Here is a 15,903-nt window from a genome sequence, read left to right as displayed (position 1 = left end):
GTAACCTGCAAAATAGACGAGTGCGTAGGTTGACCAATAGACAACTTAGTTGGTAGCTTACCGAGTGTTTCTGTTAAAATCTCAAGTGGCTTAGAAAGAAACTTGTTCTGTGCCAATAAAGCGTCATGTGATGATAGCTCTAACAAGCTTTTCTTCGTGGGTTGATGGGTTCTGTCTCATAGAATGAGATGATCACTGGCTAACATGTTCTCAATTAGCTCAGTTGCTTCTTCCGGGGTCTTCAGTTTTATCTTTCCCCCTGCAGAAGCATCTAGCAATTGCTTGGTTTGTGGTCTCAACCCATCTATAAACATATTCAATTGAATTGGCTCGGAAAACCCATGGGTGGGAGTTCTTCTCAATAAACCTCTGAACCTCCAATGCTTCACTCAGATATTCATGAGGGAACTGATGAAATGAAGAGATTGCAGCTTTCCCTTCCGCATTCTTGGACTCTGGGAAGTATTTCTTTAGGAACTTTTCAACAACTTCATCCCAAGTTTTCAAATTGTTACCCTTAAATGAGTAAACCACCTTTTGGCCTCTCCTGCCAATAAAAATGAGAATAGGCTGAGTCTAATGGCTTCATCTGGCACACAAGCAATCTTAACAGTGTTGCATATTTCAATGAACGTTGCCAAATGTGCATAGGGGTCTTCATTAGGTAATCCTTGGAATAAATTCCCATGTATTAAATGAATTAAAGAATGTGGGTAGTTGATGTTGTGAGCTTGCACTTTAGGACGTGCAATGCTAGTAAAGAATTGTGATACTGAGCTGCTTAAATAATCCTCAAGGGTGCTTCTCTGGTACTGCTCCTCTGCCATGTTAGCGGTTTTAGGAAATTGAGTAGCGGATTCCCTTGATGATGGTGAATCAAGTGATAATGAATCAGAAAAATGAGTTTCTTCCTCAAGAATGAATGCAACTGTTTTGTCTTGTAGAAGTTTCCTTCTCCTCTCGGCCCTATTCCTTCTCAATGTAGCTTCAATTTCTAAGTCCAGAGGAACTAAATTGTCTGTGGGAGATATATGCATATAAAATACTAACAGAAAAGCGATTATCCAGTCCAACAAGAGAAGACAAATACGAATTAAGAACAAATATTCACATATAATCAAAGAATAACGAATAAAGAATAGACACCTAAAAACGATCTAACTTCCCAAATAAAAAGAAGTTCCCCGGCAACGGCGCCAAAAACTTGTTTGCTTCCGACAAGTGCACCGGATCGCACTAGTAGTATATTTTCTATCTAACAATGCTCATGTGTTCCTATGGTGTCTCCTGAGATGCTAAACCCCGATTCCTCATGATAGTTTAGCCTAATCCTGATCAAGCATCATCCTCAGATTCCTCTTGTTGGACTAAACTCAATCAGGACCGCATTAAGACAAACATACTACAACTAAATTATCGCACCCCGATTCCTCGTGATAGTACAACAACTTAGCCCTGTCCTATCAAGGTCATCAAAATCAGACCAGTTTCCACTATTGAATGACCCTAACAAAGCATTCATCTACGTGATCAAGGTAAAGGCATACTAGAATGAAAAGCTGATAGCATAGAGAACACACAAAACATCATTAAATAGATAGAAAGATATTTACGTCAAGTACCTACAGGGAAGATCCAACAGAGGATTTTAGCTTTCCATAACCAGGAAGCCTCCTTTACAACAAAGAGAAGTACAAGATGAAAGATTGTAAAAAATACAAGTGGTGAGGATGTCTCCTTCACCTCTAGGATCTCACAACCACTCACAAACTCATCTCAAGCTCTCAAAACAACTTCCTCTTCAAGATCTGGTCTCTACAGATCTTCACATAGCAAAATCTCTCAAAACTCTTTGGAACTTGGACCTTTCTCTCTCTTGAATTGCTAGACATGCAAAGCGAACCGGTACGTTTAGCGAGATGAAGCGGTGCGCTCAGCGAACCTGTATAGCTTATCTTCTTCCAGATTCTTCTTCACACTTAGCCAATGAGTGTTGCACTTAGTAGACGCTCGCTAAGCCAGTAGATTGGCTTAGCGAGAAGGTGAAAATCAGCACTTCAAAACTTGCCAAATTAACCTGAAATTGAGAGAAAATGATTGTTAAACACACAAAATAGAATTACTAAGTATTTATTACCTATCTTTAATTAAAAGAACCTATAACACTACAAAATAACCATAAATTGGAGGAGTTTGATACAATTTACACAAGTTTTATACACAAAAGTTACTCGTATTCACCGACTAACACCGCACGTGAGAACAAAAACAGCAAAGCTAATGGATGAAGCCATTGGTGGCTGTCGCAACCTACCCTTCGACGGGAGGGCGACGCGAGGGCTCACGGGTGCGTCTTCCATGGGAGGAAGATGCGCGGAGTCGCCACCAACGTTTATTCGAGGAAAACATCGGAAAAATTGGAAAGGTGTGGTCTACGAACTTTAAGTGTGAAAGGTTCGGGATTTGTATTTACGCATGGGGAAGGTATTAGCACCCCACGCGTCCGTCACAAGGGACGGTAGCCTTTAATCAAGTGTGCAAATATGACTTCAATTTGTTTTATTTTCCCTTTTACGTTTTTTATGTCTTTTTATGCGTTTTGTATTTTTTTATCTTTTTGTGGTCGACAAGGGTGTTTCCCTTGCTCCTACGTATTCCTCAATTGTGATAAGGAAATCAGACCTACGTAGTTCTTTCAAAAGGGGCGAATCAAGTGATTCTTTTTACTCGGAAGGGGGTCATTTAAGGCGTTGGACCTTAAAATGATCCATTTTACTTGGTGAGAAAGCTAAGGCGTTGGACCTCTAACCATCTCACGAGGTCGACAAAAGCAGATCTTTTACTCCTACGTATCCTCCATCGAAGAGGAAATCAGACCTACGTAATTCTCGCAAAAGCAGTAAAGTTACATGTTTATTTTATGCTTTTGAACGGTCCATGTTAACCGATAAAAGCAAAGAGGATCGTTTAAGGCGTTGGACCTTAATACGTTTTTTAGTGATTTTTTGCGGACAAAGCTTGATTTGTGAGTTGATTTTAGCCTTAGTTTCACTTTGGTTATTAGTCAATTGATCCAAGGAAACTTCCAAAGAAAAACGTCCAATTGATTTTTTTTTATTATTTTATTCAAAGATATTTTGATTATTTTATTATTATTTTTCAAGATATTTTGATTATTTTATTATTATTTTACTTTTTTGGTTTAACCGAGATTACAGCGTGAATGATCGGTTAGATTTTGTTTTAATAGTGATTAAACGAGATTACAACGCAAATGATCGGTTGAAATTCATTTTATCATTTGTTAGGTGAGAAAACAACTTAAATAAACGGTTAAAGCACGTTAAAAATGGAAGAAAAGAAAACTGAAAGTAAGCGAAATTAAAGTGAAAGTACATAAAACAAGTAGGGACCACTAAGGGTGCATAGAATGAATTGAAAGATTCGATTTCGGGAATTTACCGGTTGAAGACCGAAGAACGAAGAACGGTGAAGAACAATGAAGAATTTCCACATAATCGCTTACGGAAGCGTTACGGAAGCACTTCGACTCGATTTTTCTTCACGAAAACGTGTTATTTGCCCAAAATAGCCGAAATGCATAGCTAAGGGGTGATGAGTATTTTTTGAAACAACCCCCCTCCCCTCTTTATAGGGAAAAAGAGAGGTGTTTGCCTCCCAGAGACTTAATAAAGAAGATTTCTAAGCGCACCTGAATTACTAAGTTCACCCCCCTTTTCATATTTTGCGGAAAAGTTACGAAAGCCTTACGGAAGTGTTTCGGATTTGATTTTCATATTTTTTTTCTCTTCCCTTTCATCAATGTTAAGTGAAATATGCTTACCCAAGGTTTTCAGAAATTTTACGGAAGCCACGGAAGTCCTGGAAACCATTTTTCAAAAACGTGGAGGAGCTTGCCGCCCAGTTGCTTCCTCCTTAAGCAACCCAACTTCCAAAATGTTCCGGAAGGGCCTAGACTCAAATTTCTATTTACACCCCTATCTTGATAAGTTCACCCCCCCCCCATTTTTGTGTTTTTGACTGTTTTCTTTCCGAAATCTCACGAAACTTTACGGATTATGTAACGACATCCATTTTTTTTTCCAGAATGTTGCGAAACTTTACGGATTACGCAACAATGCTCTTTTTGACTTCCAGAATGTTGCGGAACTTTACGGATTGCGCAACAATGTTTCTTTTTTACTTCCGAAATGTTGCGGAACTTTACGGATTACCTAACGATGGGAGTTAAGTATCTCGAGGTGGTCAAGCGAAGGTTGCATGCCACCAAACAATGGTCCCCGGATGAAATTAGGGTATGACAGTGGCGCCGCTGCAATTCTTGGAGGTCATCATCATCGTCTTGAACTCCTTGAAGTTGATGTATCCGTCACCGTCGGCATCGATGGACTTGATCATGTCGCGGCATTCATCGACAGAGCACTTGAGGCCAAGGTGGTTGAGCGCGAGGTGGAGCCCCGCGACGGAGATAAGGCCATTTTTGTTATGGTCGTTGAGATCCACCGTCGGTAGAGGCGTCAGAGCGACAAAAGGTGGCAAACTTTGTGAGGCTGATGAAGCCGTCGCGGTCAGTGTCAAGGTCTTCTATGATGCGGTGAAGATCCTCTAGAGAGACGCCAGATCTGAGCGACCGAAGCACACTGTCGAGCTCATCAGCGGAGATCTTATCGTCGCCGTTGGCGTCAAAGTGGTTGAAGACTGTCTCGAGTTTGTTCATGTCTTTGAAGTACTAAAAGAACTTGCTCTCGAGGATTTGAAATTCACTCTCTTGAAGATAGAATTTGAAATTCTATTCTTTCAACTAACTAAAATCCTTTTTAAAATTCTAAAATTTTGAATTCTTTTTACTAAAATATCCAAACTGTTACTTTTAATAAAAAAAAGAATTTAATTCCCTATAAAATATATATTACTTAGTTAAATTACCCTATCCAAACACATTCTTAAAAAAACTCATCAATAGGCATAAACTCAAAAGGCATATGATTTATGTCCAAAAGGTCTGCCATAATTAAAAAACCAAGGGTTTTGGACTCAACAAAAGTCATGACTAAGGAAGCCTAATAAGCATAAGTAACAAACATAATAAGCATAACAATGGCTACAAAGTTCTGAAATTTGTTTTGTGATAATACCATAAACCCTTATAAAAAGCATTTCAACACCAAATGACAATCATATTGCCACCCCTAATGTTGCCACGATAGAAATTTCCTAAAAAACATGTGAACAAATGACAACCATAAACCCTTACAAAAAGCATGTCGGGACCAAATGACAACCATACTATCGACTCCAAATCATGATAATTGTTCACAAACTACAAAACAAAAAACATAAGTAGATCCCATATTTCACTTCTTCATATCCTGGTGATAGGACAACCCATGTGTGGGAATAAAACTCATGAAATTCGGTTGGAATAAACATTTCCCAGATACAGTATTCACCATCAACATACTCCAAAGCCATATACGCATTTCGTTCTAGTTTACCCTTGTGATGGAAAATAAGATTGATTTCATCACACATCCTACAAGGAAACATAACATATTGTAAGCATGAAATCAATATTTTCGCAAACCCTGTATATTTGAGAATGATAAAAATAATAATTATACACACCATCAATAATTAAAAATAAAAAGAGCATTACTTCTCATTCAAGTGAAATGATCAAAACGATTATACTCCATATCATTGTAAATCCTAAAACATTGAGTTCAATTCAAGAGACACTAACTTCCAAACAAGAGAGACCTAGATATTGAAATAGAGAGAACCACATGTTTCATAAACTTTAACAAAGAAGAGAAATTATGGACAAAAGCTAGTAACTTTCTTACCTTGCACTACACCGTAGAACATGAAAGGTCGGATTCGTGTTCGATGGTGAAAGAACAATGTTCCTAAAGGGTGGCTAAGGAGGTTATCAGAAGTCCTCAAAAGGCAAGAAAAGGAAGGTGAAAAGTGAAAATATGTAACAAATGACCCTTATGTTTGGGTCTGACTGAAGTAGTAACAAAGACTAACATTTTGTTGACGTTTTCATGCTTATGAGTCACTGCATCAATGCCAATCAATGAATGTCATATGAGCAATTTTTCATGACATTTTCGTCTTTGTGTGCCAGGTAAGAGACTTCACTAACGTTAATGGACAAAAGTTAACGATAAGATGATTTTGTAGCACTTTTTACACTTTAAAGACTAAATTTTGAATCTTCATCTTTCAAGGAGAATTTGTCAATCCTCTATACATTTAAGGATGAAAATAACTATTTACTCGTTGATCACGTTATCAAGTAAATAATTTTAATACTTACGCTAACATTCCCAAATTTTGGTTAAATTACATAAAGTTTCTTTTCTTTATACTAACTTTTTAATTATTTTAAAATATTAGAAGAATGTTACTCCCTTCACCTTATTATAATTATTATCTTAAGTTGTTTTACACACACTTTAAAACCTTAATAAATTGATGAAAGAGAATAATTTTTTTATATAAAACTAACCTTATCATTAATATATTAAAAAGCTAAAATGAGATGATTTTTAGACAAATTTTATCTTCATACACTATGATTATTATGAAACGGAGGAAATAATTCTACTACTGTAATAATTGATGATTGGTTAAAATTGATTGGAAATCTACTTTGGTGGGTCACACTTATAATTTCTTATTTAATGATTCTCTTTCTCGATTTAGATTTGATACTTGTAAAAATGATGGTTTTTAATAAATTTTTGTTGGTCAGGGATAATATTAGAAAAAAGATATTTCTTCCATCACATTATAATTGTTGTCTTAAGTTACACATACTAAGAAAAGTTTGTAAATAAATGAAAAATAAAAACAATTTTACAAAATTAACTTTATCATCATTAATTTATTTTAGTTTTTGTAGCCTATATCATTAATATTAATATTATAAGAATATAAATATAGTAAATGTTTTTCTATTAGATAAAAATAAAGAATATATGTGAAAAAATAATATTATATTAAAAAATTAAAATAATAGTTAGTTTTAGCATAGTTTTTAATCCGACCTGGTGATTGATCCGGTCAAGACCCTAGGTCATTGGATCATTGGTCGAACCGGTGGGTCATTAGTTGACCCGCATGATCTGGTTTGTAATAAAAAAGTATAAATTTTTTATAGTTGTCTTAAAATATTTAAAAATAATATCACAAATTAATATCATTTCATAACAAAGATTATTAGATACCAAAATGTTAAAAAAAACATCATTGTCCAATTTCAAACAAACATGTAACAAAGATCACAAACATAAATAAATAGCTAAATAAGTTCAAGTTTAACATATACTTCTAATGCTCAATATCTAATATAATATCTAATTGTATTCACTATTGTCCAATATTTTGGTATTGGGATATGTTCTCCAATCAACTTACATTTTTTCTAATACAATATCTAGCTCAACAATAATAATTATTCTACTCATAACAAATTAAACAAACTAAAAATCGACTAATCCCTTATATGAAAAAATTTAGCTTATAATCACAAACAAAACTACCTCTCACTAAGCAAAACAACACTTAACTAGTTCAAAATAATAAAAATCAACAAAAGCACAAAAATTTAATTTTCTCCTTTTATAAAACCCTACAATCGTCACAAAAATAGCCACCCATGTTTCAACAATCTTTCTCGTGATGCATTGAAATTCACACGTCTTAAAAAACACAAACAAAATCTAAAGAACTCAAGTTAAAAAAATGACTATAAAAAAAAGAAAAGGATAAGTGACCCAGTCTGGGTTGATGAGTGATCGGTTTGATCATAAACCCAACTAAATCGCTCGGGATTGAAAACATACTCGATTGAATGTAAGATCCAATCATCGAGTTGTGATTCGACTGATCAGATTGATTGGGTCAGTTTGAGTCTCAAAACATTAAAATATTCTTTTTTTCACGAAGATTATAGTATAAGAAATGAAAGTATTAGGATGTGTTTGGTTTGCATTTTCATTTTCTATTTTCATTTTCTAAAAACTGTTTTCATTTTCAAAAGATTAGAATTCTGAAAATATGTTTGGTTTGACTTCTTGTTTTTTGTTTTGAGGAAATAAAAACACTAAAAATTTATGATATATTGACTTCTTGTCTTTTTTGTATTTTTAGATTTGCTTAAAATTACTTTCCTTCCAATCACATTTTCATTTTACCCAAAATGAGGTTCCTATTTTCAACTGAAAATATTTAAAATGAGATTTTATTGTTTTCATTTTTTGGTTGTTTCCTGATTTCATTTTCACTTAAAATATTTTAAAAAAATCCAACCAAACACATCTTACCATTTTTTGTTTTAAGTAAAAATGAAAATAGAAAACAGGCAAACCAAACACCCCCTTAAAATACTATCACTAGAATTAAGACTTTGACCATTTCACATATCTTATATATTATACTGATTTACTCTAAGTTTTTTGTCTGGTTAATTAATTTTTGTAAGGGAGGTGGGTCTGCTAGGCTGGCCTATGCAACCTCAAGTGCAGAAGGGATTTGCTAGGGGCACCCAGCAGAATTGCTGGTGCACCCAGCAAATTTTCAAAATCCCAAAAATGCCCTTGAGCGTTTTTGTCAAACTTATTCTGATGACACTCTCGGAAGAATTCTTCCGCGGGACTCCACAGAAGAACCTTCTTCCGCAGTTATAATATCAACTGCGGAAGAACCTTCTTCCGTTGACTCTCACGAAAGAACTTCTTCCGCGAGACTCAACGGATGAAGGTTCTTCTGCTGGATTCCACGGAAGAAGGTTCTTTCGTGGATTAATTAGTTAAACTATTTTGTTAATTTTAAGATTATTTTGTATTAGTTAAATGACTTTTTCCTCTCAGAAGTTGACCAATGGCCGATTCTTCTACGCACCGCATGATATGTGTCGGTCACATTTTTCCTCAAATTTTTTACAGTAAAATTAATTTTGGACTCCTCGTTCTTCACAGTTACACACACTCCAGTCACACACTTCTTCCTCTCTTCATTTCTCTAACTCTGACCATGCAATTGGTGTTGGTCTCATTGCATTCTCTGTAGAAAGGATGAACAAGGCCAAAGGAAAAGGCAAGGAGGTCGCCGGAAAAGGTTCTGCCGGCAAGTGCAAGGGCGCCTTCGACGATGACAAGACCGGTGGCGGCCGCAAGAGAAACAAGAGAGGTGTCCTTCAGTTTTTTCTGACGACGAATTAAATGTCGCGCCAAGAAGGATGGACATGCCAGATAAGGGCCAGAGTAGCAACCCACGTGTTGTCCCTAAAGAGGAAATGTTGGGCTGAAACTAACTTTTTTGAGTTTTGGGTCTTCCGTTGCAAGCCCTGTTCAAATGAACCGGTCTCTGCTGTTATTTTTTTTGGATTCGTTGACGTCCAATCATGAGACATGACACCTTTGAAGAGTCTCACGGCTTTCCCAGATAATTTTTAAAAAACCCCGAGCAGGGGTACTTAGGCAAGTTTACATGACCCGAAACCAACTTTTTTTAGTTTTGGGCCTTCCGTTGCAAGCCCTTTTCGAATGAACCGGTGTCTCCTATTATTTTTTTTGGATTTGTTGACGTGTAAGCATGACATAGGCCACCTTTGGAGATTCTCACGGCTTTCCCATATAATTTTTAAAAAAAAACGAACAGGGGTACTTAGGCAAGTTTACATGACCCGAAACCAACTTTTTTGAGTTTTGGGTCTTCCGTTGCAGGTCCTGTTCGAATGAACCGATCTCTCTTGTTATTTTTTTGGATTCGTTGACGTGCAAACATGAGACAGGCCACCTTTGGAGAGTCTTACACCTTTCCCATATAATTTTAAAAAAAACCCGAACAGGGGTACTTAGGCAAGTTTACATGCCCCGAAAGCAAAAAAATAAGCAGTTCTGTGACTCTTCCACGCAAGGTTTGATGAAATAAGCAGTTCTGTGAACTGGGTTTCATGTTACACAATAGTTAATGACGTCAGACAACAATGATTGACGTGACCCGACAGTGAATGACGTGACAGGAGGTTGCTTTAGTTTTACGCTTCAAATGTAAAATAGTCACGGGTCTGGTAAAAGTGAAGCCATGTGCCTGGCTGGGCCATCTATATAAATGACAGATGGGGATGTCCATGGTACTCAACAGCAACTGGTATTCAGAGTTTGACAAATTAATTTTCGATAAACAATGGCATTCTTAGGAGAGACTTCATCCCAGATGATTGTGAACTCGAGGTTGGCATTCATTTTTCCAAATGGAACCGTCATTCACGAGTGTGGGGTTTATTTTCAAAGTTCTAGTCTAGTGCCCATGCGAGTACCAAACCTATGCGATTTTTCAACTCTCAAAAGCAGAATACACAACACCCTTCAGCTAAACAACAATCAAGTTGTGGATGAAATTCATTATCGGCGACCAGTGGAAGATACAGGTAACAACATTCACTTTGAAAGTATGCAATTGAAAAATGGCATGGATGTGAACACCATGTTAATGTATAATGATCAATTTTCATTTGTTGGACCGATTGAGTTGTTATGTACCGTTGGTAGAACAGCAGATGCAATTTTAAACTTACTTGAACGCCCCAACATCCCTACACATGATGCGGTTCTGTATTACAACGGAAGATGGAACATGCCACGCCAAAACAACTTTGTGGGTTACGCGTTCACCGGAATAAATCCGAAAAAATTTGATATTCCAAAAGGATGTAGCATAGATCAACTGAAGGATTTGATCAAGCAAGTAGCACCTAAAGGGAATCCTCCTCATGGGATTCATGAATCCCAAGTTGTAAGGCGTTTGTTTTATCGACAACCTAGTCATTTGGAGTATTCTGAGAAAGTTTTAGAATTTGAAATTATTGAGCTGAAATGTGAGGACGACGTGCTAAAGGTGCTGGTAGAGTCCAATTACTGGAAAAAATTTGTGCCAATAGAAATTTTGGCTCTCTTTAGTAAAGTGGTTTTGGAAAATGAGGACGATGTGGTTACGTCCTTGCATGATTGAATGCTAGTTAAATGTTAGGCTGTTTCGTGCAAATTAAATTTGTGTCCATGATGTTCTAGTCAATGTAATATGTCTTAATGTGTCAATTTGTTATGTTTGTGACCCGTTTGTAATGTGTAGTATGTATCAAAAAAGAATAAAAGTTTTATCATCAAATTTTATCAAAAAGTTTTATAAGGAGTTACAAAGAGAAAAAAAGGTGCAAACAGTACTTTTATCCTCTGCATTACAAGCAATTGAGAATGAATAACAGAACCAAAAGCAATTAAAATTTCTAACTTATTTTGTCCAATCAATTACATTTAATTAAAATTTTTAACTTATTTGTTTCAATCAATTAAAATTTGTAACTTATGTTTTGAAATTTCTAACTTATTTTTTGAAATTTCTAACTTATTGTTGTTTAAATTATATAATAATTTTTAGTATAAATTAAAATTTCTATCTTATTTTGTCCAATCAATTACATTTAATTAAAATTTCTAACTTATTTGTTTCAATGAATTAAAATTTGTAACTTATTTTTTAAAAATTTGTAACTTATTTTTTGAAATTTGTAACTTATTTTTTTAAATTTCTAACATATTTTATTAAAAAATTTGTAACTTATGTTTTGAAATTTCAAACTTATTGTTGTTTAAATTATATAATAATTTTTAGTATAAATTAAAATTTCAAACTTATTTTGTCCAATCAATTACATTTAATTAAAATTTCTAACTTATTTGTTTCAATCAATTAAAATTTGTAACTTATTTTTTAAAAATTTGTAACTTATTTTTTGAAATTTCTAACTTATTTTTTAAAATTTCTAACTTATTTTTTTAAAATTTGTAACTTATTTTTTGAAATTTTTAACTTATTGTTGTTTAAATTATATAATAATTTTTAGTATAAATTAAAATTTCTAACTTATTTTGTCCAATCAATTACATTTAATTAAAATTTATAACTTATTTGTTTCAATCAATTAAAATTTGTAACTTATTTTTTGAAATTTCTAACTTATTTTTTTAAATTTCTAACTTATTTTTTTAAAATTTGTAACTTATTTTTTGAAATTTCTAACTTATTGTTGTTTAAATTATATAATAATTTTTAGTATAAATTAAAATTTCTAACTTATTTTGTCCAATCAATTACATTTAATTAAAATTTCTAACTTATTTGTTTCAAGCAATTAAAATTTGTAACTTATTTTTTAAAATGTCTAACTTATTTTTTTTAAATTCTAACTTATATTTATCACATACATAAACAAATACTAAAATTAACAATTTAAGTAAAAAGATAATTTAAATACATAAAGAAATAGATACATTATCTAAGTCAATGTGTTTTAACAAATACAAAAAGAAATACTAAAATTTAAATACATAAACAAATACAATAAAAAAGATAAATCCTAATCTATGCGGGGTCTCTGTCGCGACCTAAGGCTGTCATCAGGATCGTCATCTCTAGCTATCCTCAAACAAAGATCCATGATATCATATAAGTCAGTCCCTTCAGTCACCATCCTGAAGTTGATGACGCACTCCAAATGCTCAGCAATCCTTCCAATCCTTACACATGTTATGCAATCAACCTGTCTCAGTGAAAATAACAAGCCAGTATGAATTTATAAAAAATAATTAAGTTAACAAAAACTACACAAGTTATGCTTACCACAGAATGCGTAGGGAGATCCAACGCGACTAGAACCTCGGGGACAGGTGGCTCGACGAAGTCATCATCATGAGTGGGAGGGGGAGGCGCAGGTCTCGGCTCAGTAGTGTCCTCCGTCGGCGTCACAGAAGGGTGCGAAATTTGAAAAAACTACTCCATGTAGTCTGGGGCCACCTGCCCAGGAACTACACTGAGCTCCCTTGTAGACACCAAATGATCTGAAAAGTGTACCCATCGGTCGTCTATATCAGTACCTGTCAACGAATCACGAACCCGTGGCGGAGGAACGGTATGAATGTACCCCATCTGCCGAACCACCCTCTCCGGTCGAATGTAGACAATGATCTGACCCCATCTGACTTGCCCCATGCACGAGGAGATCAAGTCATAGCCCTGAACTCCCCGATGCTCAGCATACGGCATCCAACATACGTCGATCACTGTCAGGGCATCAATACGTGCTCTGTAAGGGGCTCCCTTAATCCCGGTCATATAGGCCTTACCCGTAAGCCACCTACAGGCACGTGGGCTAGCCTCAGCATAACCATCATCAACGACACACCGATGGACTGATGGAAAGTGCTCATAGATCCAACACTACAAACACAAAGTCAACATCAACAAACAAACATGGATTGAATTTTACTTTAATTTAAATTACAAGCAGCGATACTCACCTGAAGTAGTGAAATGTAGTCGGCCATCTGCCGTGTAGGGGCCTGCGACGCCTCGTTAAGTTGATCGTACAAGTGGACCAAAGTGGCTGCTCCCCAAGAGAATGCCCCTGCCTGGCCCAGGTCCCTGAATGCCTGCAGGTGCACAACATGGACATGAGTTGCACTCTTGTTAGCGAAAAGAGTGCAACCAACCAAATGAAAGAGGTACGTCCAAGCTGCAGCAACCCACTGACTGGTCCAGCACCTACTCTGGTACATGTCCCGAAGCCAGGACAACCGAACATGAGGCCCAACTGCCTGACGTGTCTCAGTTGTACCCTCGTCTGGGGTGACCTCAAGTAGCTCCGTCAACAGGGCCACTGCGTCAGATGTAACCAGCGGCTCGAATGAATGCAACACCCCAGTAATCGGAATGTGCAGGAGTGAGGAAACGTCGTCTAGAGTGATCGTCACCTCCCCTACTGGGAGGTGGAAACTGCTCGTCTCCCTATGCCACCTCTCAACAAAGGCGGATATAAGTCCAGGATCAGCGGTGATTACAGAACACCTGATCAATGGATCCAATCCGGTGGCCGCAATCATACCTTCGATTTCAGCAGCCGATCTCCCAAATTTATCTACTTTCCTACCATGGGAGACCAACTTGAGATCGGGTCGCTCCTAAATTGAATAACAGTTTATAAATTTGTGTATTTCAAAATAAAAGAAACTACGAGACATTTTTTTCTAATTGCTGGAATAAAAAAAGTACATACCTGTCCACTCCATATGTTGTGTGCCACATGATCAGCAAATCCTATCAAAACAGATGGATCGCGTGGCCCACCGGGGAACTCCTCATCATCAGCAAGTGCCCCCAAGCTCCCATCACTAGCCACTCGATCTGTCTCAACACCATCGGCGGCGCTTGTCATCTCTGGGTTACCATCAGACACATGAGGCACATCTTCAGGCAACTGAGGAACATCCTCGACTCTCTGGGTAACCCGTTGCCTATGTGCTAAGGCAGTGGGCCTACGACGCCGAGGAACATCAGCCTCAGGCAAATCCTGACTAATGTCTCTGCCTCTACCCGTGCCTAACACATGACATAGACCTCGTGTTCTAACCATGATCTGAAATCATGAAGAACATTTACTTTTATTCGTCAAATTAAACATTCAAATAATTTGTAACAAAGCTTTGGAATCCTAACTAATCCACCAAAGATTATATATTTAGTTCAACATAATTTATCCAAATAATTGACATACAAATGCATATATAACAAATACATATATAAATCACACCAAATAATAACCAAAATCATTTTTGTATTAGTTTTAATTTGCAGTTACACGTATCTATAGTAATTGTAGGGGGGCACATTAACTGTGCTCATACATTGAGGGTATTATTTTTGTAATGATTATATATTAACATGTCATCAAAGCTTCAAGTTCACCAAGTTAATCAGTTAAGGGAGATTTTCGATGGATTTGACAATGCTAGAGCTAGAAGCCCTCGGGTGACCAAGTCCAAGCCCTCTTATAGCCAACATGGACTCAAACGACAATGGCAAAGTGGAGTCTCACGGAGATGATCAAAGAGGCTGACACGGATGGGGATGGTGTAATTAGCTTCACTGAGTTTGCTACTATCATGGCTCGCTCTGATTATGATTTCTTAGACCTCTCGTTGTGCTTACCATATAACATATTCATTCATTTCATCCAAGTTGTAGAATATTCTTGATTTTTTCTTTTGAATGAATCATATTAAATAAGGATATTTGGTTTGTATTGAGTATTACTAATACTAATTACCCATAATTCCTGCCAATTTCTAGCCTTATTTTTATTTTTTAAATTATAATTAAGCTAATTATGTCAAGGTATATGCTTTGTAAAGAAATTCCTACTAAACTTTTTCATACCATTTAGAGTGCATATCTTACCGTGTGTTTGGAATGGCTTGGATTTGTAACTAATACAAATACGTGTAACTAATACAAATGTGGGTGCTTGGATTTGTAATCACCAAGTGCATCATTTTGTATTCAAAATTCTCAACACATCATTTTGTATTCAAAATTCTCAACACATCAAATTAGAGGGATCAAGGTGCTCCAAGATTTGGTGTTCAATTTGTTAACTAGCTATTTATGTTGTATTTTACAATATTATCTTCTACTAACACATGATGCTACTAGCTAGACTCGTCTCATGCTCGATCTCTGTCCAATAACAGGCATAGCACAACATGTTCTTTTAAATTGTAGCTAAGGTTCCTCACCATAGTGTCATATTTCCTGTGAAAAGGAATTGGATAACCAATTTAATTTTGCTCTTTCATGTTGTGTTCCACATAACAATTCACATAATTTATGCAGTGTATACAATCATTTAGACATCCTAACCAAATGACAGCAAATAACAATTCAATTTAGACATCCCAATGCATATATCAATCACACCAAATATATTTTCAATTTACATCCTAAATGCAATTTTTAATAGCAACTAAAAAACAC

General features: G+C 35.8%; 1 protein-coding gene and 1 pseudogene across 1 annotated transcript; both read right to left on the bottom strand.

The window, feature by feature from the left end:
* Window positions 1-4,311: 4,311 nt before the first annotated feature.
* On the bottom strand, window positions 4,312-5,493 carry LOC114383935 (annotated as a pseudogene).
* Window positions 5,494-12,451: 6,958 nt separating this feature from the next.
* LOC114383933 (protein MAIN-LIKE 1-like) lies at window positions 12,452-14,503 on the bottom strand. The gene is made up of 5 exons (XM_028343632.1): window positions 14,147-14,503; window positions 13,392-14,051; window positions 12,946-13,311; window positions 12,715-12,864; window positions 12,452-12,634 (listed from the first exon to the last, which is right to left on the bottom strand). The coding sequence occupies exons 1-5, from the start codon at window positions 14,501-14,503 to the stop codon at window positions 12,452-12,454; spliced, it is 1,716 nt and encodes a 571-aa protein (XP_028199433.1).
* Between the last annotated feature and the right edge of the window lie 1,400 nt (window positions 14,504-15,903).

The sequence above is a fragment of the Glycine soja genome, chromosome 14 (assembly GCF_004193775.1).
Source record: "Glycine soja cultivar W05 chromosome 14, ASM419377v2, whole genome shotgun sequence".
Lineage (NCBI taxonomy): Eukaryota > Viridiplantae > Streptophyta > Magnoliopsida > Fabales > Fabaceae > Glycine > Glycine soja.
The sequence above is the reverse complement of the archived record's forward strand: the minus strand, read 5'-3'. Positions and strand labels throughout refer to the sequence as shown.

Bases quoted from the DNA above. Each gene is read 5' to 3' on its own strand.
- LOC114383933 (XM_028343632.1), bottom strand. From the start codon at position 14,503: ATGGTTAGAACACGAGGTCTATGTCATGTGTTAGGCACGGGTAGAGGC. The intron at 13,312-13,391 runs GTGAGTATCGCT...TTGTGTTTGTAG, and splicing joins ACTACATTTCACTACTTCAG to TGTTGGATCTATGAGCACTT. The intron at 12,635-12,714 runs GTAAGCATAACT...TCACTGAGACAG, and splicing joins ATCTCCCTACGCATTCTGTG to GTTGATTGCATAACATGTGT.